We start from the raw sequence: 26,319 nt of genomic DNA, 5'->3' as shown, positions 1-26,319 counted from the left end.
AACCACTAGGCCAAGCTGCCCCTCTGAAGATATGAAGTGTGTGTGTGTGTGTGTGTGTGTGTGTGTGTGTGTGTGTGTGTGTGTGTGTGTGTGTGTGTGTGTGTGTGTGTGTGTGTGTGTGTGTGTGTGTGTGTGTGTGTGCATGTACAGTATATCACAAAAGTGAATATATCCCTCACAGTTTTGCAGATTTTTGAGTATTTTGCTTTTTTCTGAGTGAACAAGAAATTTCAGCGGTTAAATATGTTGTTAAAAGGTCACTAATCATTGTGTCCAAGTGCAATTTCTGCAATGCTTTCCTATGAAAAGATATACTCAAAAATCTGCAAAACTGTGAGGGGTGTATTCACTTTCGTGATATACTGTATGTGTTTGCGTGTGTGACCAGTATGTGTGTGTGTGTGTGTGTGTGTGGGGGGGGGGAGATTGGGTAATTACACAGCCCTTACTTCTCTACCCCTCTCTTCCTCTCATAAATACTAGATTATTAAGAGAGAAATGGAATCTTAAAAGTGCTGAAAAACTACTATGGAATCATCATACAAATGACACCTTGTTTTGGGTTATGGAGACACAATTTACACACTTGTCAGGTTAGGATTAAGGGTGATGGTTGTCATTTCACCGCAATGCAATACCTGTGATTGTTAATCAATCTATGGTTTAGCTTAGATAAAGGTCTACTGTAGTTTAGGGGAAGAACTGTGTTCTTTGAAAGTATTGCAGGGAAGGTCATTATTTTCTTGAAGCTTTTGGCATTAAATTCTACCTGTTTTAAAAAAAATTTATCTGTAACTTTTCATCTCCTCATGTGTGCAGACTCTCATGACTTCTGAGTCTCTAATTCCAGGACTGATCAGAGGACGGAGTATATCTCTACCAGACATTCCTCCGACACTCTCAAAAGTACACAGGTGGGAATTGGTGTCTACATTGTAGAAGGACAGAGTGCGTTTGTCACAGTCCAGAAACACTCCAAGTCTCTTGAAGAGCTCTGCTACTGGTACTGGAGTTGGGGGATCAGTGTTGACAAACAGCCCAGTTCCCTTTTCATACTGCAGAATCCAGAAACCGTTCTCTGGGGTTAAGGGAACTTTCTTATATTTCTCTGGACTATCTCTACATACACCCACATACCATGATTGTTTTTGCTTGATCTTTTTATCATTTGCTGCCATTTCTTTGATCAATAGTGTTATCCAAATCTTCACTCCCCAGCAGTGCTTCCCTCTGTTGAATCTCTGCTCACACAGCACATGTTGAGCTCTGTCTCCATGGCCTTGGACTCCTGCTGGATCAGGACACCACACTTCTGTCTTCACACCCGGACCATCCTTTATCTTCAGAAACTCAGGGATTCCTTTAACCTCCAGACAGATTTTTTCCACTGAAACAAATAAAACAAAGATATTCAGTTCCTAATCTGTATCTCATGTGAAAGTGACATTTCCATGGAAGCCCTCATCATTGAGTGTTTTTATTAGATGTCAAAAGGAAGATGGAGGAATTACCTTCATATGGTTTCAGACTATCCCACTCTGAAACACAGTGATAACACAATATGTAATATATTATTTTAGTCACCATGCAATAGTCACAATTGAATTGAAAGCCCACCTGGGAAACTCCCATTGTCACCTTGACACAGCACTCCACAGCACACAGTGCTCACAGCACACAACGAAATTACATTTATGCCTCACCCGTCTAAGGGGGCAGCCCCAAACGGCGCCCCAAAAAAGAAGTGTGGTGGAACGGTATCATGCTAAGGAAATGTCAGTCATGGAGGAGGATTGGTAGAACACTGGTTTACTCCCCCCCCACCAACTTCGCAGGTCGGGAGTCAAACCAAAAACCTTTTGATTACAAGTGTGACGCCCAAACCGCTTACCCATGACTGTGTTATGTACTATTAAAATAATCATATGAATACCTGGGGTCACAATGATCATATCCTTTGTGTTAGTTTCCTCATCTTTCATTTCTGGGGGAATCTTTTCATTGGTTGGTGGAGGGAGTCCTGTGGAGGAAAAGATGAACGAAATAGTCCAAATATGTTAAGGTGTCTTTACAGTTTTTAAACTGCACTCTGATTTTCTTCTCCTTCAGAGACAAACAGGATGATGACTCAATTAATCCAAAATATTTTTTTTTCAATAAACCTTAAAAGATTTATTTATTTTCAATGGTGTGGATAAGTACAGTATGTACCTGTGTTTTTGCCGTTGGCTGGATGGTTTTCATCATTGGTAACTAATTTATTGTCTATTGACATGAAATGGATGATAACACAATGTGATGTTAACACCATGGTGTTATTTAATCTCTAGTAGCATAAACAAAGCCATGGGCTATTTCAGTGAGTGTTTATAATGACACTAAAGAAAAAAAGAACATTTTAGTAAATCCAGTACCTGGATGCGATAGAGGCTCTTTTTCTGTGGGGGAAAAACACAAATGAAAGAAGCAATCTTTGTGTAATTAGAAATGTCTGACAATATTAAACGTAAAAGCAGAAGGCTACCAACAGTACCTGCTCCAGTGCATTCTGCTCTCTCTGTTTCCCAACAAAAGATGAAAAAACAAAACAAAAACATCTAAAACAGCTGGATGAAACAACTCTTTTAAAATGTCACTGTACAAACATACCAGATCAATGTCACACTGTGATAAGATTATTTCAGATGTACCTGGTGACATTTACTATACAGTCTATAACACTGAAAACGGAGTATACTGTATGTCAACAGTACCTTGTGATGTCTTTGAAGTCCTAAAAATCTGGACAATGCCTGCGTGGTTGAAGAACACACATGGGAAAGAGAAAATTGAGTTCTGTTGACATGACATGATGTGCATGTTCTCATTCAGGTCATATCCAGTGTTGGGTAAGTTACTTTTTAAAAGTAGTTAGTTACTTTACTTTAGTTACTGCGTTCAATTGTAACTCAATTACTTAACTTATTACTAAATTTAAAAAGTAACTTGTTACTTATTACTTTACTTTACTTTTTCGCGGGAATAGGGATTTTAACCAGTACACCTCATAATACACCTGCTTCCCAAGGTTGTAGGCTGGCATCCATGTGTAAATGGCCTAATATTTTAATCTGTGCAAACTGTAGGCCTACCTCTATGGAATCCCTCATATAGGCCTATTGTCATTCTCACATCTAAAATGCATTTCATGATTGCCCTGTAGGCCTGTTTATAACAGTGTCAATACATTTGAATCTAGTCTAACATTATGCCATAGAATAGAATATACTTTTATTGTCATGTCAGCATTAAAATTACCTTTGATCTCACAGAATACAAACAGAATGAGTAAGGTGAGGTGGCCATACCAAACAGAAATGTTGTAGGACCCTAGATGTTGCAGCTTAGGGTACTCCAAAGCCTTTCAGTTTCCTGCACATTGCATTGCATATGCATCAATGTTATCAAAGATTCTGCCGAATGCAGAATCCGTTCGTGCTGGAAGACGGTTTGTTCAGGCACATTTGAATAGCCTGAAAAACGTAGCGGCCTCAACGCCATGGTGTTGCTTGCGCTGATGTTCTCACGTTATTATTCCCAATTACTTGACTCGCGCAGGCTGCTGCTGCTGACGGAGCTACCCAAATTGTTTTTTTGCAGCGTATTTAACTGTCAACAGTGAGCACAAAAGAGGCTACGGCATTTGCGATATGGGGTACGGCTGTTTTAGAATGCATTTGCGTAACGATGAACTTGGAATGACTGTAGATTTAACTGCTCAGCGAATCACTTTCACTTTCCCTCTATGGCGTAAAAGGTTAGAAAAAAATGATGGTGGAACTCCAAGTAGGCCTATTGTAGTATAGCGTAAACACATCACAGCGCAATGGGCTCATGAGAGTCCCAGTGCATGCACGAGGAAGGAACAGCAGTCTGCGTGCGCACGCTCTCACACACCCACTTCCGAGAGCTCGAGAAGGGCAGGGGAAAGCAGCCCAGCAGAGGGCTTCGCGCATCTAGAGCCACTAATAACAGCAGACCTTAAGATGATTTCAAGGCTGAAATTGATAACGAGTAACGGCCGTTACGGCAGCGCAGTAACTGTAATTAAATTACTTTAATTTGAAGAGTAATGCGTTACGTTCCTACGTTAGTGCCAAAAGTATTACGTAACTACGTTACTTAGTAACGCGTTACCCCCAACACTGGTCATATCTTAAAACTAGACTATTGAAACACATTTTTAAACATCTGAGGATTCTCTAACCATTTCCAACCCTGGACAGATCTGACAATCACCTTTCTTGTAGGCCACCGCCATCCCAATGATCAGAGCCACCAACACCAGCAGGGTGATTATAAATAGTGCTGTAACTCCACCAGAACCTGAAGAGAAAATTAAAAACAAAAATAACCAAAGGTGGTTACAGGCTCACTCCAGACTGTAGCCTCTTACTGTAAATGGGGTCGCCGGTGGGCCTATTCACTATTTGCCAAAAATGCTCAACTACATCATAACATTGCTATGGCATTGCAGCGAGCCTTAAGTAACAGACTAATACATAGCCATTACAAATTGGTGACAGTAAGGTTACATACGCTCTGCGCTAAGGGTTAAGCCCTTTGAGAACAGCCTCTGTTATAACCTTACATTAACTATTAACCTTTTATTTGGCCCCATTATAAGTATGTTGTTATGAGAATGATAATGATTGATTCATAATGTTTTACCAATGTCATCATCTGGCTGACTAACATTAAAAAACACAGTAAATTGAGTTTCCACACCGCAAGTGTTTGTTTCTGTTTGTGTTCTGTAGATGTAGGGCAGTATTCTGGCCTCTCTCCTCTCCTGGTCAGACAGCCCCACAGAACAGGAAACCCACTTTGACTTTGATGGAGGAAGCAGCAGCCAGGCATGCACCCCCACCAAACCATCATAATCTGAAAAGGACATCATGAGGTGTTGGCAAGTCACATAAGGACATATTGTGTGCGCTATGACAAGTTCAATGTTTTCACAGAGCATTTGTAGATCAAGGTTATTAGACTATATCTGACTCGACAGGAAAAGCTATGAGGCAGTTTCTCATAAAATATTATATAAGCAGAAATCTGTCTTTTCAAGGGACCTAATTCAAGGTGGTATGCATTTGATGTCAAGGTGGCTGCCTTAAGTGTAAAGTTAGTTGTGAAAAGTGCAGTGTTTACCATCATAGCACACCGGACTGCTGGTCTGGTTAATGTGTTGGCCTTGCCTGCCTGTCCAGTAGACTGTGGGTTGAGGTGTCCATCCTTCAGACACACAGCTGATGTTCACCTGACCTCCCGCTGTTTGACTCAAAGCCACCACTGGAACAGACCCCGTAACTAACACACACATATTGAGTAAAGTAAGTTAGGGGAGCCATGAGAGGTTATTCTGCTTTTGCATTAAGCAACTTGAATTCAATTAGCTACCAGAATTACTGGTGCATGTGCCAGTATTGATGTTGATGCTGTTTAGTGTTAGCCTGGTCCTGACCATCCCATAATACTACCATTTCCATTTCGTATTCATGGTCTGGACTTTGTTTGATCTGACGCGATTGCAGGAAGCAAGAAGGGCATTTTCGGAAAAATCAAGATTTAACTTAGAAGTTGTTGAACAAACATGTCTGACGTCTATCTATGGTGATGTAGGACCGTTTAACAGACATGTCTGACAGAACATCCTACTGTAGGATAAAATTACAATGTAGGATCATTTGTCAGAACACCGGCGCAAATCCTACCGGTCAACATCGCTCCACAGAAGACAGGTACCAGACGTAGTGCGGAGCCAAGTGTCTTGGCGGAAGTACGTAGGATGGCGCGCAAGGCTAGTTTAGTGTAGTTTCATCTTGAGACTGACCTGTGACGATGAGCGATATTGTAGCCTCCTCATACCACATGCCATTGTGCATGTAGCAGACATACTGCCCCCTATCTGCCAGTGTGAGGTTGTGCAGTCTGAGAGAGCCATCTCCCCTTGGCAGACCTGCAGGCAGATAGAACCAAATAAACACATCACTATATTACATTTTCCCACATCCTCACACTTTGGTATGTGTGTTCTCTTTTTTAACTCTTCAGAGTGAGGAGTCCGCACACTTAGAATCCTTGTTGTTTTTTTTGTTTTTTTCATGGCAGGATAACGAAAGAGAATCTGAAGAAGACTGATGAGGTCGAAACGTTATCCTGCCATGAAAAAATGAAAAAGTGTGCAGACTCCTCACTTTGAAAATTATAGTTGGCCTTCGTCCTGCACCTTTCCCTGGGATGTGCACAATTGTCTCCTTCAACTCTTTTTTTTAACCCTCTGAGGTCCGAGTGCCCTTCAGAGGGCAATGTGTCTCCAAAAACAAATCTGTAACTCTGTGAGTTTTTGTCATTGAAACATATAAGTCATACCATTAGAAACCTCAGACCTTCCAGGCCCCAAATATATATATATGAAATGAAAATACTTGAAAATATTAGGGTGGTGCAAGCAGCCTAAAAGCCTCTGAAAAGCCTTAGACCTCAGAGGGTTAAGTCACCTTGGATAAGAGCATATTTAAAATGTAATTCTGTGCTCCTGTTGAGTTTTTTCAATTCCAAAAAAAAGCCTTAAATGATTGGATAATTCCAAATTTCAGGACAATGGTGTCATTACCATGGATGGGTTCCTCTGAAATTACTCTAGAAGCAGAAGGACCATCTCAGCAAAAGACGAGAACCGTCAGATCATGTCCACCCCCGTTTGGTGAGTATGTTATTCACCCCATGTACTGTGTTGATGATGTGTCACCTACCTTCAGTCAGAGAGGTTCTCCCCTTGTATCGAGGGTCCACTTGTTCCTCTTCCAGCTTCTTCCTCTCATACACCAGAACTTTCCGGTCCCTGACCCGTCCTGGTTGTGGTTGGTACCAGTGCAGCTCATCTGGGTCAAAGGAGTAGGACGCCACGCAGCCCAGAACCACAGAACCACCCAGTGGAGCAGAGACTGGGCCTTTTGGGTAGGTCAGGGTGAAGAGATCTTTTGGGGGGTAGAAGACAGAACATAGGACATCAACATGAATAGTAGAGGAGTAGAGATGGAGAACCACCAAGAGGAGCAGAGACCGGATCATTTGGATACGCCAGGGTAAAGAGCTCTTTGGGGAGATACATATAGAGGTTACACCTATGAACTCAACTGTGTATTTGGTAACACTTCATTTGGTCTACATTAGGGTGTCAAGTATTGCAATCAAAATGTCATTACACAAGCCATACATTTTGTTCTTTTTGCAACATCAAGTTGGCATTGTTTGGTTTGCATAAAGTTTCAAAACCCAAATGACAGTCCTGTCATTCTTATCATGTTTACCAGGCGTGTCACAATCAGGCAAGGAAACCAGGCATTTATATAGGGCCCCAACTTGAAAGTGCTACATAACTGTATACAGATGACAACAATGACTTTCTGAGAGTGGTAACGGCTCCCTAAATGTGCAATGATACTGCTATCAAAGTCTTTCCTGAGGGGGCCCTCCCCAATGGTCTGAAGAGCTACAGAAAAGGGCCTCCTCTTTGTCTAGGGCCCCCAAATACATAGCAACTTCCTTGTTGGTTACAGAGCACTAACATAGATCACATCAGATAAAGAGATCAGTTGGTGATTTTATCTGCAATTAATTTGCTGGATACCTTTCTCTTGGGCAGCAGCTGGAGCTGAGATGAGAAGACACAGAAGCAGCACTCCCAGCATGTCTACCCTAAAAAAACAGATAAAACGGGAAACAAGGGAAAATAAAGACGTAATAAAGAGGTAATAAAAAGGTAAAGAGCATACTGTATGGTTTGATCTGCTATATTCTCTGCATCCATGAAACAATTCAGGACATTTTCATTAAACTATTCACAACTTTTCCGAGAACAAGACCTGCTTCCATTTCATCATTCAATCAACCAGTCTATCCCATTTCAACCAATCACTGCCTGCTCACCTGGGTTCTAAGGGCTGTCATGCCATGATTCAATTACTGCCTGCACCTGTCACATGCATGATCGCTCTTGTCACATGGTTCATTTACACCAATAATTAAACCAACACTCTCGTACTGTGTTTGTATATCCTTGCTTACAAAAGCTGTCTTGCTATTGACATGGCTTTCCGTGAGGTCCTCAGATCAACATCAACAAGAACCCAACATGGAAACAACAGCCTTGTTTGACTGGTGGTGTTGCCAGAGGCGCATCTTGCCACTAGACAAGGCAGGCAGCCGCTTAGGGCCCCCAAGCCCCTAGATAGTGAATAACAGCCCATACTGTACTACAGTAGTGGTGATTTTGGTTCAAATGTTCATTCTTTTGCATTTTCGCTTGGGGCCCCACCTGACCCTATCGCCTCTGGGTGTGGCTAGCATCAGGACATTTTAGAACGAAAATAATTTAATGAAAGATATCTCACAACCATACATCTTCCAGAATTTCTAAAGCTCACAAACACACAGAAGTTGAAATACTTTAAAACTTACGTGCTGAAGGAAGTTAATCTTGCACCGTGGTGTTTTTCCGTGTCTGAATACAGTGATGTCAGCAGGTTTGTTCTCCACTCTCTGGTGTCTCCACTGTATCATAAAATTAAATAGGTGATATATTACTTTCACTTTTGCAGAGGGTGTGCGGGAACAAGAGTGAGCTGTGATTGGCTAGTTTGAAAAATGGGAGTGGCTTACCTTGAGTGGGAGCATACTGCATTCTCATACTGTATCCTTTCCCCCTCCCTTTCTCCCTCTCTCTCTCTCTTTCCGTCTCTCTCTGTAGCCTCCACCTCCATTCCTCCCTTTCCCTTTCTCTCGCTCTCTCTCTCTCTCCGTAGGCTGCCCTTCCCTTTCTCTCTCTCTCTCTCTCTCTCTCTCTCTCTCTCTCTCTCTCTCTCTCTCTCTCTCTCTCTGCCCCCGCTATCTCTCTCTCCCCCAAGTCTTCGCTCTCCTTTTCTCATATTCTCCCTTTCACTGTCCCCCCCATACTCTTTCTTGCCCTCTCATTGCTGATTCTATGTTACATTTGTAGTGAGCTACAATGTCTAGTTGTCCTACATTATGCTAGCATCCAGTTACTGTAGATTCTCCAGAGAACCTCCAATGTGTCAGTTTGTTTATTTGTTTATTTGTCTAAAAAAGGCTGCTGTAGGAACGCTTTCCAGCAGCTTACATGAATACAAATATAATGAGTTTCAATGGGAGAAAAGATTACACTCTAGTCAGGTCAGTGGCCATTTTTGTAGTTCAACAGCCACCTCTTACAATGGGTTTCAATGGGATAAAGGACCACACAATAAGCTACCTGAAGAGATTTGTTCAACTGCACTTTCCAGCCCTTTAGTACACATGTACACAATCACGCACGCACACTTGCACACACATACGCATACACACCCAGACCCACAAACGCACACACGCACACGCACGTACACACACACACACACACACACACACACACACACACACACACACACACACACACACACACACACACACACACACACACACACACACACACACACACACACACACACACACACACACACACACACACACACACAGATGAGTCATATTGTAATCAGAGCACTAGTTAATGTTTACCTATGATGAGGGATTACAGAGGGAGAATAAGAGAGGGGATGGAGAGAGGGAGAGAGAGAGAGAGAGAGAGAGAGAGAGAGAGAGAGAGAGAAAGAAAGAGAAAGAAAGAGAAGGCAGAGAGCTGGAGACACGTACACACAGACAGAGAAAGTGAGAGAGAAAGAGGGGGCAGAGAGAGAGAGAGAGAGAGAGAGAGAGAAAGACCAACAGTGGGAGGAGAGAGGAGAGAGAGGAAATGAGGGGGGGGGTGAAAGGGGAGGGAGAGGTCCTGAGAAAGCTATTTTCTTGCCACTCTCAAGATGAGCAACGGCCTCTTTTCAAACTAGCCAATCACAACCACTCAAGTTCCTGGCCAAAAGTGAAAGTAATATATCACCTATTCAACTTTATGATACAGCAGAGACCGAACACTTTGCCAGGACGACAGAGAAGAAATCAGAACGGATTAAAAAAAAAAAAGCATTCACCTCCTGCAACATGTAAGTCTGAAGTTTCTGCAATTAGCTTTTAACGAAAGAGACTCACAGTTACGTATCAGGGAGTTTTCTTGACAGTCCCGGCAGCAATGTGTGGGCTAGGTGCCTTGCTCAAGGCCACTTCACCCATGGAATAAAGGAAGGGTGGGGGTTGAATAGATCCATGTAGTCGTATAGGCCTACATACAGTATACATGGATGGAGGTGTGAGAGCGTTAGGATTTGAACATGCAGTCCATGGATCTCAAAATCACCTCCCTAATCATTAGGCAATTGTGTAAAGACTTTCCAGTGTTAGCATAGCTAACGAATGCCTTTGACAACAATGGGACCTTTGCTCTGTCTTGTTTTAGTGCTTTATTGGACAGGAAGTGTCTTGAAGCAGCTTCCGTCATTATCTTGAGACGTCTATTCAGCTGCTCTACGTCGTCATGGGTGAGAAACACAACACTGTACTCAATGCAACAACTGTTTCCAGTTCATTACATTACATTACTGTACATTACTGTACACTTAGCCGGTGGTGGGAACATTCATTTTCTACAGGAACACGTTCAGAGTTCAGTTCACACATTTTAGTTCGTTCATAGTTCACAATCGTTTATATATATATTTATATATATATATATATATATATAATTTTATTTTAATTATTTTTCTTATTGGGCTTTTTCTTTATTTGACAGGACAGTGAAGGTAGTGACAGGAAGCGAGTGGGGAGAGAGAGATGTGGAAGGGTCGGCAAAGGACCCGGGCCGGGAGTCGACAGGGCCAGTTCACAATTGTTTAGTCCTATAGCTAATAGATTTTTCCGTAAAAAATAGGTATTTTTCATAGTTCATTATTTTAAAGCTAATAGTTTTTGGAACTGGTTCATAGTTTGTTTATTGCAAGAGGTTGTTGCGAGCTACAGTATATTGTTCAATATCATTTGGCAAAAGCCTATATAAAACCACACACAGCATTTTCTTAATCAAAACAGTGAAAACATATGTGGAAGATGTCATCTTGTGTTTTTGTGGCTCTTTGCAATGTACATGTATTTGGATGGGCTTTCTCCTGAACACTAAGTAAATATGGCACCCTATTCAATGAAGGTGCATGTAGTTTGTTTGCAGGCATGAGATTTAACTTGATCATAGTTCATCCATCAGGCAGTAAGAGTATTGGTTCAGTTTACGTAGGGCAGTCATGGGTAAGCAGTTAGGGTGTCAGACTTGCACCCCAAAGGTTGCCAGTTCAACTCCCGATCCGCCAGGTTGGTGGGGGGAGTAATTAAACAGTGCTCTCCTCCATCCTCAGCCATGACTTAGGTACCCTGAGCATGGTACCGTCCCACCGCACTGTTCCCTTGGGGTGCCATTGGGGGCTGCCCCTTGCAAGTGTAAGGCATAAATGCAATATTGTTGTGTGCAGTGAACACTTGTGTGCTGTGGAGACAATGACAATGGGAGTTTGAGTTTCCCAATCAGGCTTTCACTTTCTGTCACTTACGTTCGCCCACATTATGAACTGCACTCTTCTGACACTTGTATTGAAAGTGACTTACAGTTTATTCACAGACTATTGGTTACAGCAACTGGAGCAATAAGGGGTTAGTGCCTTGCTCAAAGGGGCTTCAGCCATTGAGTGTGCTAGGGTGGATCGGAAGGGTGGGATTTGAACCTGCAACCCTCTGATCTAAATCCCATAACCATGACATCCACTCAGTACCAATGCATATAAGGGATGATTGGATTCACCAAAATGAACAGCAACTTTGGTTCATACGCTCTGAATAGCTAAGATAAGTCTAGTCAAAATAACTTAACTTATCACTTATCACAAAGCCAAAGGTGCTGCAATAAAGTATTTGTTCAAGGGTGTACTTATGCCATGTTGATATTTTTTTTACATTTTATATTCAATTGCATTGTACATGTTAATTAATATTAATATTAAGATTAAAGGTGGCAAAAATGTGAAATGCCAATGAAGTAATGCCACCTAGCCACTGAAATAAAAGTACACCATTGAAAAATCACTAATTCGTAATCTGTCTACTGTTTTGTAGCTCTGCCAGTGTCCTGGGTCTGTGTACTGGCCTGTCTCTCGTACCGTGGAGTGACGGCGAGTATGTAGCCTTCACCTCATACACACACTTAGTCCCTTACAAAACACTTAGTCCCTTAACACATGCAGTTCCACCAGTGGTCACTAAAAAAAGTAAAATTACCATATACACCATTATGACAACGCACACCACTATGACAACGCCTTAAGTAATGTACTATAACTTCGTGATTGCCATTCTGCTAACAGCTAGGTATATTTACGAGGTGGCTCAGGTCAGTTTGCCATTCATTTTAATGGGACACCGCCGGCCGCCGCTGTCAAAAATTCAACTTGACTGAGCTGTGTCCCACGCCGCTACCACCCCACTACTGCTGNCTTGGTGTGGANGGACAGATCTGTTTCCATGTCTTTTCGCCGCCGCACACTTCTTTCTTTCTCTCTCTCTCTCTCTCTCTCTCTCTCTCTCTCTCTCTCTCTCTCTCTCTCTCTCTCTCTCTCTTCTCTCTCTCTCTCTCTCTCTCTCTCTCTCTCTCTCTCTCTCTCTCTCTCTGTCTGTCAGATGACTTCACAGTCCAAACGCCCCAGAAGTCCATCTCAGCCCCTTCCGGTTCCTCTGTGACGTTGCCATGTCAGCTGTCTCCACCCATGAATGCCCTGAACCTGGAAATCCGCTGGCACCGCCCGGACGCCTACAAGGTTCCCATCCTGCTGCAGAAGACCCCAGTGAAACCGGATCAGGCCCTAGACAAACAATACAGGTAGGACACAGAATGCACTGAGTTGTGACATGTAGGGTTGGGCTGGGACCAAAAAACAGACAATCATAGACCAGTCCTCTCGCACAACCCCATGTATGCTGTGAGTGAAAATGACAATGGAAATTTCTCTTTTTCCCTTTCTGATCGCACTTACAGTCACTGGACAGGTAGATATCAGGTCTCAGATCCAGTTGGCTACATGTAGGACTCTAAAACCAGCCCCTAACCCTAAACCCAAAACGCCAAAGGATCAATGTAATAAGATAATTTTCCTCATTATTGGACCAGTTAGACTGAAACAACATACCGGTAATGCCCCTTTAAGGCGTGCTTTTTGTCCAATAACATTGCTTTTCCATTAATAGTTTCCCTACAGCTATAAATTCACAGGAGGCAAATAAATTACACAGTTACTAACCAATTTATGGAATTGTGTTGGGTGGTAACCTGTGGATTTCCCATTTTTATGCACAGTAGTACTATCTGTCTCAGATCCCCCTGCAATACCTCTGCGATCCTCCTATGGGTCCTCCTGACTCCCAGTTTGGGAGCCACTGACTGTTAAGAATATGCACGACTACTACATGCACTTTATCACCCGGTCAGCAGACGGAACGTCTTCTGATTGGCTGAGCAGGTGTCCTTTATTCCCCCATAGCAGGACACCTATGATGTCATGCGGGCGTGCGGGCGTCCAAGTTGCTTTTTTTCTAACTTTCTGGCGAAGTGCCGTTACTAATTCTATCGCATCTGGTTGTCTAGTCAAGACCGCGTCGTTAGGTCTATCGCATCTGGTTGTCTAGTCAAGACCCCGTTACTAATTCTATCGCATCTGGTTGTCAAGTCAAAATCCCAGTCGTCAATTCTATCGCATTCGGTGGTCAAGTCACTCCAACGTTTTGTGCGCGTCCTTACATGCCTCCGATAGAGGCACGTCTCACTAGATTAGGAAGTGGTGCCCATAGCAACATACCAAGCGCAGTGGTTAATCTACTTTCTCACGAAGCCTTAGATACTACAAAAACTAGATGTCAGTTTTGGTTAATAAATGGCACCGCATTGACTGTTAAAGATCATTTTTGCCCTTTTTTGTTACAATTATTGTAACAATGGAAAAATCTAATTCAACTTATTATACATTATTTTCATAGTGTATTTGTTTCCATCATAAAATAAACTTGTTAAGAATGGTCATTGTCACTGATAAATCAAAAGATAGACCTACAGTATATCATATGAGTACAACCCTCACATTTTTGCAGATTTGTGAGCATATCTTTTCATAGGAGAGCATGAAAGAAATTTCACTTTGACACAATGTTTAGTGACCTTTTAACAACATATTTAACCGCTTAAATGTTTTGTTCACTCGGACAAAAACTAAATACAGCCATTAATGTTTGAACATGTACCCACAAAAGTGAGTACACCCCAGATTAAAATCTGATAGAGAAGGGGCCATCTTGGCTCGAATCGTTTCGAAATGAAAAGGGATTAAAAGGGAGGTCATTGGTGTGCGTTTCAACCTTTCTTTGCATTGAACTTTTACATTTTGAGTGTGCCCCTGACTTAAATAGATTGGTGTGAGATTTGAATGCAATCCTATGGAGAATATCATGATCTGCTTCGGTAGTCACAGTGCATGTTAACATGCATGTTTCTTTTAGGTGTATTTCAGATTGTCAATGTTGACAGCATTCATGCATCCCCAAGCCATGTCAGTCCCACTACCATGCTTGACTATTGAGAGAATAAACTTTTTTTGTAAAACTTGCTTGTTTACCTCCACACTTGCTTGACACCATCTAAAGTAAAATTGTTTATCTTGGTCACATGACATGGTTCCAGTGATCCATATCCTTGGTCTGTTCATCCCTCTTGAGACCAAGATAAACAAGGGGTGTACTCACTTAAACTGTATGTCTAATTTTGGGAGGCGCGCTAATAAAATCGTACTGAACTTTATGTGTCTTGAAATGCCGCTGTGGGCATTATTTGTATTTACGTACAAGCTACTTGACACCTTAAACTCAATAAAGTTACTCAACTCTACCTGTAGTCATGTGATTACAGTGGTAGGGTGTCTCTGGTTGGGATGTTTCTATGAGGTTAGAGAACATTACCCTGGCAGACAAGAGACTACATCAACTTGATATGACAATATCCCAAAGTCACTAAATTACACTTTTTAAATCCTTGTTTATAGTGGTAGGGTGTCTCTGGTTGGAGCTCTGGAGAAGGGAGATGTGTCTATGAGGCTGGAGAACATCACCCTGGCAGACAGAGGAGACTATGTGTGTTACGCCAAGAGCACGCAGTGGTATGAATCGGCCACCGTCAACCTGCAAGTCAGAGGTGAGGTCATACACAGTTGAAACCCCTGGGTTGTTTTAACTCTAAAATAGTTGAAATTAACTGTCAGGTTTTCAAAGTTAATTCTATTCAATATTTTGTGAATATGGAACAAAAATAATTAACAAAGTGGTATCTGCGTGGGTAATCATCATTCCACAGACCCTTGTGTGAGCTCACAAAACGGAGCAGAAATATGCGAGAGGCAGGCTAGTGATGGCCGTCTTGTTTTACAGTTTGTCACATCTCCATCGTATGTCCTCCATGTTTGTCCATATAGTGGTGGGCTCAGCGTTAGCAGTCTCTGTAGGCGAGACGACGGAGGGTCAGGTGAACATTACCTGTGCAACGGACGGCTGGTCTCCTCAACCAAACGTCACCTGGACCAACAGACAGGGGAGCCTACCTGGATCACCCACAATGCACTCTGAAGGTATTATGATTGTATAATTTATTAATATGCTTCTGGTGCTTTGTAGCAACGACAACCTCTGCAATTACAAGGACTGGTTCGAACACAAAAAAACATGACATCTAAGAACTTCACACGTGTAAAACACCATAGCTAACTATCCAGAAGTGTCACTTGAAATTTTCATCTCTTGAAAACATGTAGGCTCACTATTATAAATGCAGAACCTTACCCTTGTGTGTGTGTGTGTGTGTGTGTGTGTGTGTGTGTGTGTGTGTGTGTGTGTGTGTGTGTGTGTGTGTGTGTGTGTGTCAGGGCTTAACACTAACACACGCCAGGTAGCCAAATGCGGGTGAAAGTCGGCGTTGGCTAGTAGATACCGAGGTTCACTAGCCATTCTGGCGGGTCCGTTACTATTTTGAATGATGAGGCACCGCATTTTGTAGTTTTTTCCCTCGGACCGTCTTTGCTACAAGCGCAATGCAATGCGATTTCGCGAGCCTACAATACCCATGAAGCACCTGTGTCACGTGTCACCTGTGTCTCGCGCACGAGAGGAATCTGATAGAGCAGCAGCACATCAGCGCGTGTTTGGAAATGTCACTGAAAACCTTAAGGTGAAAATAAAGTAGCGAAGTTCATCTCAACTGACCTGTTTTGGGATCTGTCATTAGTACAATGCATAGTAGTAGTGGACATTAAAATGACCAAGACGAGAGGAGAACACCTCAGTCTTGTGAAAGTCTTGAGACTAGGCCTAATTAGCGCAGTGATAAGACAAGGATTAATAATGATCGGTTTAAATCATTTTCTGATTTGCCTGTATGTCTTCATACCTTAATATTCCTCCATGTTTCTTGTGCCGTTGTTCCCGACTGTCAAACGGGGCTTAAACAAGGCGCAGTAGTAGCCCTAGTCCCTTCGCATGTGCCCATCTTGCCTTGCGTCCGTTTAGCCTACACTGTAACAAATAGCTGTTTATTTACGGCAATTCTGCAACAGCATTCTACTGTTTTTCAAAAAACTGTGAAAATATTACTTTGAGTCACATATTGAGCATAAACAGTAAGTACTGCACAATAGCAGTATTCGCCGTTGTGGAAAAAACTAGAGATGCACCGGATCCTGATTTTTAAGATCCTGCCGGATACCAGATCCACTGAATAAGATCCTGCCGGATCCGGAACCGGATACCGGATCCTACAAAAGGGTTGAAACATATAGTCTACTCGCACACGTGGGCCCTTTTTATTACGTTGGCGCAAACTATTTTTTAGACTCATTGGCTTATTGCCACACTGCCTGCAATAGCTGCTTCCAAAGGGATTTCACTCCATGCAGTGATTGGGGTTGTGAAAGACTGAAAAGCCTAGGCTAGACATGCACCAGACCCTGATTTTTAGGTAACATGCCGGATACCGGATCCACTGCTTAAGACCCTGCCGGACCCGGACCCTGTGAAAAACTCTATTATCCTGACGGATCCGGAACCGGAAACGGATCCGGTGCATCTCTAGAAAATAACAAGTTATTTTAGGCAGCACCATTGAAACCCATTCATCCTCCACTTGTCCGTGATCACCATCAAACTTCAATACCACCTGAAGAACTGAAGTCATTCTGACTGGTTAAAGATTATCTGATACTATCAAGCATGATGAAACAATTTCTAAGGAAACTACAATACTTAAAAAGTGCTTGATGCAGCAAAGTGTGAGTAGCACATGCATTTTGATAGTGATGAAAGTGTGAATGGCTGAAACATTTTAAGAACTTGTAACAGTCTTGCAACAAGCAGCCCCATCTAAACCAATCTGCTAATCAGTGCCTGGCCTCACCTGAGTAGGGCTGTTATGCCATTATTCAATTACGGGCGTCACCTGCCAAGGGCCTGATGACTCTGGTCACATGGTACTCTTGCACCTGTATATAAATCTGGACTATCAACACTTCAGTTGCTTGCCTGCCTGCTGGCTGGCCTGCATGGCACAGCATAGCACTTGTTTGCCTACAAGCTTGCTTACAAGCTTGCTTACATGCTTGCACACTTTCCTCTTTGTGAAAGCTTGCTGTATGTGGCATCATTTGTGGCATTGTTGCATATAATGTGCCTGCTGCAAATTAGGCATTGCTTTGAGAGCTAGCTTGTAGTGCTGCTTGTTTGCTGTGCTACTTGGTGCAAAATAATTTTTTAAAGACTGACCAATGCTATATTCATCATTGGCTCATCAAGAGATACAGTAAAAAGCCCACCTTGCACACTATCATTGTAACATAGCACTGCATACTCTGAAATTTTATTCATGCCCACACTTTCAAAGGACCACCGCAAACCATTTTCTCAATACAGCATTGCGCCATAGTATCATGCTCAAGGCACTCCAGTCATGGTGAACGATGGGAGGGTGGGGTGGTAACATGGCCAGGGTACCACAGTTATGGAGAATGATGGGTGGGGTGGGAAGTTGCCATGGCCATATTCATGAATACAACTATGACCCAGTATTTGCCTGTCATCACACAGTACAATTCAACTTTTTAACTGAAATGTACTGTTATTTTTCTGTAGAGTACTGTTATTTAACAGTTCAATTACTGCTGAAAAAATGTTATATACTGTGATACATTAAACAGCAATGAGCTGTATTTGATTTTTGGTGTGAAATAACAGTAGAATTACAGGTAAATATAATTGCCAGTAACTGCCGTTATTTTGCAGGGAAATTTTGTAACAGTGTATATTTTTAACAACTCAATATTAAACGGAATGAAAGGAAGTCGTAGCTCCTTTTGTAGTTACCGGCCGCATATGTGTGTGCCTTCTAGTGGATAGCCTACTTTTATGAGAAAATATTCCAGAAGAGGTGTTATTCCACATCCATGACCGAGGACATGCGAAGCCTGACAATGACTTTGCAATCTACTTTGCGCATCGAAAGTGCCCTTCAGATCAACGACGGAAATATTTTGCTCTCATGTAGCTTACATTTGTGCCCTTCCACAACACTGTGCTTGGTGTTTCTGCTATGCCATTCCTCAGATGAGTTAATCTGTTCTTATAGCATGCATGGACCAGTTAATAACAATTCTATTAGGCCCTATATTATATTATATTATATTATATTATATTATATTATATTATATTATATTATATTATATTATATTATATCATATTATATTATATTATATTATATTATATTATATTATATTATATTATATTATATTATATTATATTATATTATATTATGTTATATTATCCTACATTACATTATTACAGCCTATTATATAATTCATTAAAGCTGCTATGATGGTTAAGAAAATTATGGCTAGTGAAGAGAACCAATGGCTAGTGAGTAAGGAAAACCACTAGCCAAAATGGCTGCTAAGCGAAAAAGTTAGTGTAAAGCACTGGTGTGTGTGTGTGTGTGTGTGTGTGTGTGTGTGTGTGTGTGTGTGTGTGTGTGTGTGTGTGTGTGTGTGTGTGTGTGTGTGTGTGTGTGTGTGTGTGTGTGTGTGTGTGTGTGTGTGTGTGTGTGTTCTCTTTCAGATGATGACTTGGTGGGAGTGAGTTCCTGGCTGGTGCGTTCTCCATCTGAGTTGGAGTGGATCACCTGCTCTGTGGGCCATTCTGATCAGGAGAGGAGAGAGAGCAAGATCTTACCCTTCATCTCTGGGAAACAGGCAGAAACAAACACATCAGGTAACTCTGTCAGCTTGACAACAATTCTTGCCTGCCTATTGAACTGTGCAGAGGTGTCAAAAGTAAAAAATAGAAGTTAAAATGTAACTTATCTGAGTAACCAGTAGACCTGTGTATGGCCAGATGACTGCACTGGTTGGATCAAGTTTGTGGTGGGTCCTTGTTAAGTTTTTTTTTTTTCAGTAACAACACAGTCAGTCTATCTATCTCATTATGTACAATCATGCAACTGGTGTAACAGCTATGTTATACCATGTGCGAGTGTTGTACTTACACCATGAGTTCACTTTCACTTTTGACCCACTTTGACCCTTCTGGTAGTGCATGTCATTGTCCACAAATGACCACCATGGAAGAGCGCCTGAATTATTATAGAACTCATCCTCTGATTCCATTCCTGGGCTCATGTAACCACTAAGAGTTCTGGAGAATAATAATAAAGTAAAAATGTGATGAGGAAATTGATGTGGGAGCTGAATCGTACATGCAAATAAACGTCCAACGCACATGTAAAGAAAGACGTTTGACACTTTTATATTATATTTCAATGTATTTATATAGATAATGCTTCAAAAATACTTCATGACTAACTTATTTTTGGTTCTCTGAGGAGCAGTTAACTCTCTTTGGAAAATAAAAAAGGCCTTTAACTGTGTGTGTGTGTGATGTTCTCCTCAGGATCTGGGGGAATGACAGCACTCTTTGTTATCACCCTGCTGCTGTTGTTGGCTCTGCTCATTGGGATGTTTGTGGCCTACAGGAAAGGTAAACTAGCAGACTTGTCCTTCGTTGGGTTCCAACGGTTCAGGGGATTTCTGGAATATCAGATATTGAATCGAATCGTGATTATTCGTAATACACAGTCACAACACTGCATCCAGAAACAACCATAATATATGATGTGATTGCTCCCAAACTTCAAATCATCATCATCATCATATTATTGTGAAACTTCATTATCAACCTTCATTCAAACTGTATTCTATGTATAGTTTTTATTCGTGTTTCTATTGTATATGTTGGCAAAGGTGAAACAAGAAAATGAATGAAGTACAGTTTGTAAATATTGCAATGCATCTCAATAATATATGTATCGCAATGCATCATGACTAATAGTGATGCTCGTCGCACCCTTTGCCAATACCCACCGTATACAGACCAGAGATTTGATCTTTCTGTTGGTTAAGTATCAGTAGTAGTAGTAGTAGTAGTAGTAGTAGTAGTAGTAGTATAAGTAGTATAAGTAGTAGTAGTATAAGTATCAATTTTTTCCCTGTGCCAGAAGGATTATGGAATTTAATTTACACTAACATTAGAGGGATGGGAAAAGGGCATTGGCATTGGATTTATATTAATATGGCCCATTTTCAGGGGAGGTCATGCAAAATCATGTTTTACTGTTTGGAAAACCTGTCATAGGCTACGTAGAAATAACAATTCAACCAGCAAATCTTTGAGGTGATTTTGGGATGAACTAGTGTTTCCATAATATCAGTCAGTAAAGAGGAGTAGGACGGAACTCACTTTTCTCTTTCCCTATGTGTGTTCATCAACCATGCAGGCTTTGTCCAAATATCTAGGACTTCAAACACACCACAAGGTACAGTTGACATATACTTTCAGTGTTACATAAGGTTTTTCAGGGTACAGTTGTTTGGAATGAGTGAAACCCTTTAACAGTCAGTAACATACAATGTCAACAGGTACAATTTGCCATTGGTCTCTGCATCACATTTTTAAAATGTATCTGATATGTCTGTTCAATTATCTTTTAAATAAGTGTATGCAATCTGCGGTTTTAAATGTTTGTTTCTTTGTATGTTTTGCTGTGAAACAGAGAGATCAAACTGCAGGTATTGTTTAGCATCTGCTCTTACTTTTAACATTGTCAGATGTTTCTCATTACGTGATTTTTTCTTTTGTGTTTTTTCCCTCTCCCCACAGAAGGGCAGTCTCTAGCGTCTCCAGGTACTGGACAAAAATGTTCTGTTTTTCTTTAGTGTCATTATAAACTTCTCTCTAAAATAGGTTGTTTGTGCTACTAGATATTACAATGACACCATAATGTTTACATCACATTGTGCTATCATCCATTTCATGTCAGTAGATGACAAAGTAGTTACCAATGATGAAACCCAACCAGCCAACGGCATAAACACAGGTACTGTACTTATCCACACTATTGAAAATAAATAAAGATCTGTTAAAGTTTATTGAGCAATATTTTAAATAAAATAACTGAGCTTTTTCCCTGTTTGTTTTCTCTGAAGGAAAATAAAGACAGAGTTCAGTTCATCTTGATGTACAGTAGTTGCACTATTTCATTCATCTTTTCCTTTACAGAGGGACTCCCTACACTATCCATTGAAAAGATTCCTCCAGAAATGAAAGATGTGGAAACTAACACAGAGGTTATGATGAAGGATATGATCATTGTGACCCCAGGTATGGATGATTCTTTAGAAACACATAACATGGCAGTCATGGGTAAGCGGTTAGGGCATCAGACTTATGGCCGAAAGGTTGCTGGTTTGACTCGTGACCCGCCAGGTTGGTGGGGGGAGTAATTAACCAGTGCTCTCCCCCATCCTCCTCCATGACTGAGGTACCCTGAGCATGGTACCGTCCTACCGCACTTCTCCCTTTCAGGCACCATTGGGGACTGCCCCCTTGCATGAGTTAGGCATGAATGCAGTTTTGTTGTGTGCAGTGAGAAAGTACTGTGTCACAATGACAATGGGAGTTTCCCAGGTGGGCTTTCAATTCAACCGTTGCATGGTGACTAAAATGATATATTATATTATGTTTTTGATGTGTTTCAGAGTGGGATAGTCTGAAATCCTATGCAGGTAATTCCTCCATATTCCCTTTGACAGCTAATAAAAAACACTCAATGATGAGGGCTTCCATGGTTTCACATCAGATACCGATTAGGAACTGAATGCCTTTGTTTTGTCTGTTTCAGTGGAAAAAATCTGTCTGGAGGTTAAAGGAATCCCTGAGTTTCTGAAGGTAAAGGATGGTCCGGGTGTGAAGACAGAAGTGTGGTGTCCTGATCCAGCAAGAGTTCAAGGCCATGCGGAGAGGGATCCCCACGTGCTGTGTCAGCAGAGATTCAACAGTGGGAAACACTGCTGGGGAGTGAAGATGTGGACAACTCCAAAGATCACAGAAATGGCAACAAATGATAAAAAGATCAAGCAGAAACAGTCTTGGTATGTGGGTGTATGTAGGGATGGTGAAGAGAAAATTAAGAAAGTTCGTTTAACCCCAGAAAATGGTTTCTGGGTTCTACAGTATGAAAAGGGAACTGGGCTGTTTGTCAATACGGATCCTCCAACTCCAGTACCAATGACAGAACTCTTTAGGAGACTTGGAGTGTTTCTGGACTGTGACAAACACACTCTGTCCTTCTACAACATAGACACCAACTCACACCTGTGCACCTTTGAGAATGTTGGAGGAATGTCTGGTGGAGCCATCCATCCTCTGGTCAGTCCTGGAATTAGAGACTCAGAGGTCATGAGAGTCTGCACATATGAGGAGATGAAAAAGAAGGACATACTTAAAGTTTAAACCCATAAATGTACATGGAAACTTAGTAAGAAGGTCAGAGGAATGTCTGATAAAACATCCTCTTTCCTCTGGTCAGTCCTGGAATTAGAAACTCATGAAAGTTTGCACATTTGAGGAGAAAAAGAAACAAAAATGAAAATGAAAAAGTAGAACAATGCCTTGATTCTGATAGTGTACCCCTCCCTGCAATACTTTCAAAGATGTTTTACTCCCAGTCATGGTTATTGGTGAAAAAAATGCTTTTTAAGATTTTTGTTCTGCGGTAGGGTGCAACTTCTCTTGTGGTACCAATCCGCTGACAAACGTGACGCAGATACAGTAATTAATGTGTAGGCTTACAATATGCCCAGTCTGCACATCTTACCAAAGCAGGGTTGCCACATTTCTTGGTTTAAAAAAAAACGGGACACATTGTCGTGCGAGCGTAAACCATTTATGATATGTGTTTATTTCAATTGGCTAATATGTATTTGTGCATTATTTTATTTTTTTTAAACGGGGACGTTATTTCACTTTCCTGGACAGACCATAACAAACCTAGCCTAGTAGGCTAGAAACCTTGGGGTGTGGCGACATTACGAGACTGTGTTTCCATTTTGTAAGTTTTCGTGAAAATAGCCAACTTTGTAAGCGCTTGAAGATAGCATTCATACTTTGCAGTATTTTCTCTTTCGAGCGCGCACCAGGATGTTACTGTCGTGCATTCGTGCCTGTGTGAGGGGGGTCAGCCCAATGTTCCCACGGCCCATTGGTCCCACAGCCCATTGGTCCCACATTGCTAAGACTTTTGCGTTTTTTCAAAATTAGGCCCAATGGTCCCACAGCCCATTGGTCCCACATCACTAAGATTTTTTAATTTAATTTTAGGTCCGTTGGTCCCACAGTCCATTGGTCCCACAGTCCATTGGTCCCACATCACAAACAGTTCAATGGGCTGTGGGACCAAAGGACCCACTAGTTTGACGCCCTCTCTGTACTTCACATGGTAATCAAACATTTCAAACAAGCGATTTAAGGTTAGTGTTAGGTTTAGGGTTAAGGTTAGGGTTAGGTTTAGGGTTAGGTTTAGGGTTAAGGTTAGGGTTAGGGTTAGGTTTAGGGTCGTATGACGTAAGCGGTAAGTACCAAAAGGGCGTCGAACTAGTGAGTCCCGTGGGACCAATGGGCCTAAAAATTCAAATAAAAAAGCAATGTGGGACCAATGGGCTGTGGGAACAATGGACTGTGGGACCAATGGGCCTAAATAATGAAAAAAAGTCTTAGTGACGTGGGACCAATGGGCTGTGGGACCAGTGGGCCGTGGGACCAATGGGCTGTGGGACCAATGGGGCGTGGGTAGGTGTAATGTAATGTTATTTTCCAATTTAAATATTTAGTTTTAGTGGTTCATCTACATCTATTTAGTGTCAGCTAAGAGTAGTGTGTATTGTAATGCTATACAATGTAATGTAATATTGCAACCTTAATATTTAGCTATAGTGCTTCATCTACATTTCTGTCAGTGTTTTCACACCTGGTCCCTTTCAGCCGCTTAAGTGAACTGAGAGTAGTGATTCGGCATTTTTGCTGCATATGTTAACGCTCCAAAGCGTACCCAGACCCCTCGGAAGCGAACTGTACTGAGACCTTGATTGACGTCGTCTCAGTTCGGTTCGCTTATGAGTTTTTACAAGTTACAGTTTTGACTAGGTGTAATCAGTTAAGGAGGGCTCTAGGACCTGTTGGGATAAAAAAGAGTGACACACCATAAAAGCCTCATGGGACCAGAAAGATCAAATGGTTCTTTTTGCAATACACTCACAATATGAACAAAAACAGAACTTTTGCTGTCGGTTTGCTTTTTGTTCCACTCATGAGGACTGAGTTTGGTTCACTTAACGGGGAACAGGTGTGAAAACCCTACAAGAATGAGAGAACAGGGTGAAATTCATGTCTGGATGTTTCCACACTCCATGGGCTACTGTGACTCCTTCTAATATGTTGAAGGACCTGACTCGTTTACTTGAACTACCTACTTGATCAGTGGTGTAGTCTACTTTTTATGGTGGGTATACTGTATATTTGAGCATTTTTTGAAGTGGGTATACTGTATATGTTTGTGCTATTCAAAATAATGGATCAATCAATTTTAAGTGGGCATACTGAAATCCCTGAAATTTAGAAGTGGGTATACTCTGTATACCTGCGTTCTACGTAGACAACACCACTGTACCTGATGTAAGAAATCTACTGTAGACATTTCTAATTCTGATGTATAATGACTGATGACTATTGTTAATAAATTTATACATGTATTATTGAAAATATACAATGTGATAAAAGTGTAACCTTTCGTTAGGAGTTTATTGGTTATACTTTGGTATCTTGTTATTCTCGCTCTCTCCCTCTCCCTTGCTCATTGATTTATGTGACGTCTCAGAGACATCTCTCCCCTCCCAGTCTGTCCCAGACGACTTTGCTGAACTTTGTTTAGGCTATGGAAGCTATCAATCACATACCAGACGCCACTAAGTGCCCACGGAGACAGGGGGAGACGAGACCATATATGTCACTATTCTATAGTTTTACATATTCATGATAGGAAAGATGACGTCATGGACTGTGGGGTTGGGGGATGTTTAAATAGGATTGTTTTCTGTACTTACTTCAGGACTTATTGAGTGGAAGACTTCATGTCTCCACGCAATAACTACTCCGGCCGTTAAACAATAAAATCTGCTCGCAGATTTTAAATGCTACCTCTGTTTCCTGTGTGTTCTTTCAGGTAAATTTGATAAGGTAATACAGTGAAATTGTTAAAGTGATAATGTGAAATTATTCACATGTTTTGGTCCTTCGATTGCCGAACTTCAAAAATTGTCCTCCCTGATATATGAAGACGTAACGACGCACTGGACTCCAAGTTTTCACCCGGGACCCTGAAATAGGTGACTTTGCCTCACTACGCCTTCATATTCAGCGACGACTGACTGAGTAAAAGAACCAACTGGGACCCACGGGATAGAGGTAGTATGGATTTGGATTTTTTATTTCTAAATTTTTGCCAGGATAGCTCGTTCCTGGGGTGACAGGTCATTGTTGATGCTGATGAGTGTGCGCACCACGTGAGAGTCGTGGATCTCGGAAGTTGAGCTCTGATCTCTCCCCCAGGACCGGGGCTTGACGGCATTCCGCAGACGTGCGTAAGTAGTTTGAACTACTTAAGTCCTGGCTAGTAGCTGGTTGGGCATCAAGACCTAGGCTTGACGCTGTAAGCCCTGTAGGCTGTAACATACGTGAGTCCTTTTCAGGCTGTAATATACGTGAGTCCTTTTCAGGCAAGCATACCGGTATATAGAGCGTTGTCTCCGGGAATTTTGCCATGTAGCATGGGAAATG

The 26,319-nt window shown here is 41.7% G+C and overlaps 2 protein-coding genes across 2 annotated transcripts in view; one reads left to right on the top strand and one right to left on the bottom strand.

The window, feature by feature from the left end:
* Nucleotides 1-7,733, bottom strand: part of LOC134445070 (butyrophilin subfamily 3 member A1-like) — a 38,317-nt gene extending 30,584 nt beyond the window's left edge. The window contains exons 1-9 of the mRNA XM_063194183.1: nt 7,673-7,733; nt 6,795-7,019; nt 5,873-5,998; nt 5,191-5,349; nt 4,279-4,365; nt 2,415-2,438; nt 1,934-2,020; nt 1,512-1,538; nt 881-1,387 (exon numbers count right to left, since the gene is read on the bottom strand). Coding sequence (XP_063050253.1) covers nt 881-1,387; nt 1,512-1,538; nt 1,934-2,020; nt 2,415-2,438; nt 4,279-4,365; nt 5,191-5,349; nt 5,873-5,998; nt 6,795-7,019; nt 7,673-7,733 — 1,303 coding nt within the window. The remainder of the gene's footprint in view (nt 1-880; nt 1,388-1,511; nt 1,539-1,933; nt 2,021-2,414; nt 2,439-4,278; nt 4,366-5,190; nt 5,350-5,872; nt 5,999-6,794; nt 7,020-7,672) is intronic.
* Nucleotides 7,734-12,751: 5,018 nt separating this feature from the next.
* Nucleotides 12,752-22,941, top strand: LOC134445069 (butyrophilin subfamily 3 member A3-like). Its single transcript, XM_063194182.1, has 9 exons — nt 12,752-12,901; nt 15,108-15,256; nt 15,534-15,686; nt 20,044-20,130; nt 21,310-21,333; nt 21,470-21,526; nt 21,709-21,810; nt 22,188-22,214; nt 22,331-22,941. The coding sequence occupies exons 1-9, from the start codon at nt 12,789-12,791 to the stop codon at nt 22,939-22,941; spliced, it is 1,323 nt and encodes a 440-aa protein (XP_063050252.1). The 5' UTR covers nt 12,752-12,788.
* The last annotated feature ends 3,378 nt before the right edge of the window (nt 22,942-26,319 follow it).

This window comes from Engraulis encrasicolus, unplaced genomic scaffold, assembly GCF_034702125.1.
Source record: "Engraulis encrasicolus isolate BLACKSEA-1 unplaced genomic scaffold, IST_EnEncr_1.0 scaffold_97_np1212, whole genome shotgun sequence".
Lineage (NCBI taxonomy): Eukaryota > Metazoa > Chordata > Actinopteri > Clupeiformes > Engraulidae > Engraulis > Engraulis encrasicolus.
This window is presented reverse-complemented; position numbering and strand designations above follow the sequence as displayed.

Excerpts from the sequence above, each read along its gene's own strand:
- LOC134445069 (XM_063194182.1), top strand. The coding sequence starts at position 12,789 with ATGAATGCCCTGAACCTGGAAATCCGCTGGCACCGCCCGGACGCCTAC. Across the intron at positions 12,902-15,107 it reads GCCCTAGACAAACAATACAG|TGGTAGGGTGTCTCTGGTTG; the intron begins GTAGGACACAGA and ends CCTTGTTTATAG. Across the intron at positions 15,687-20,043 it reads ACCCACAATGCACTCTGAAG|GATCTGGGGGAATGACAGCA; the intron begins GTATTATGATTG and ends TGTTCTCCTCAG.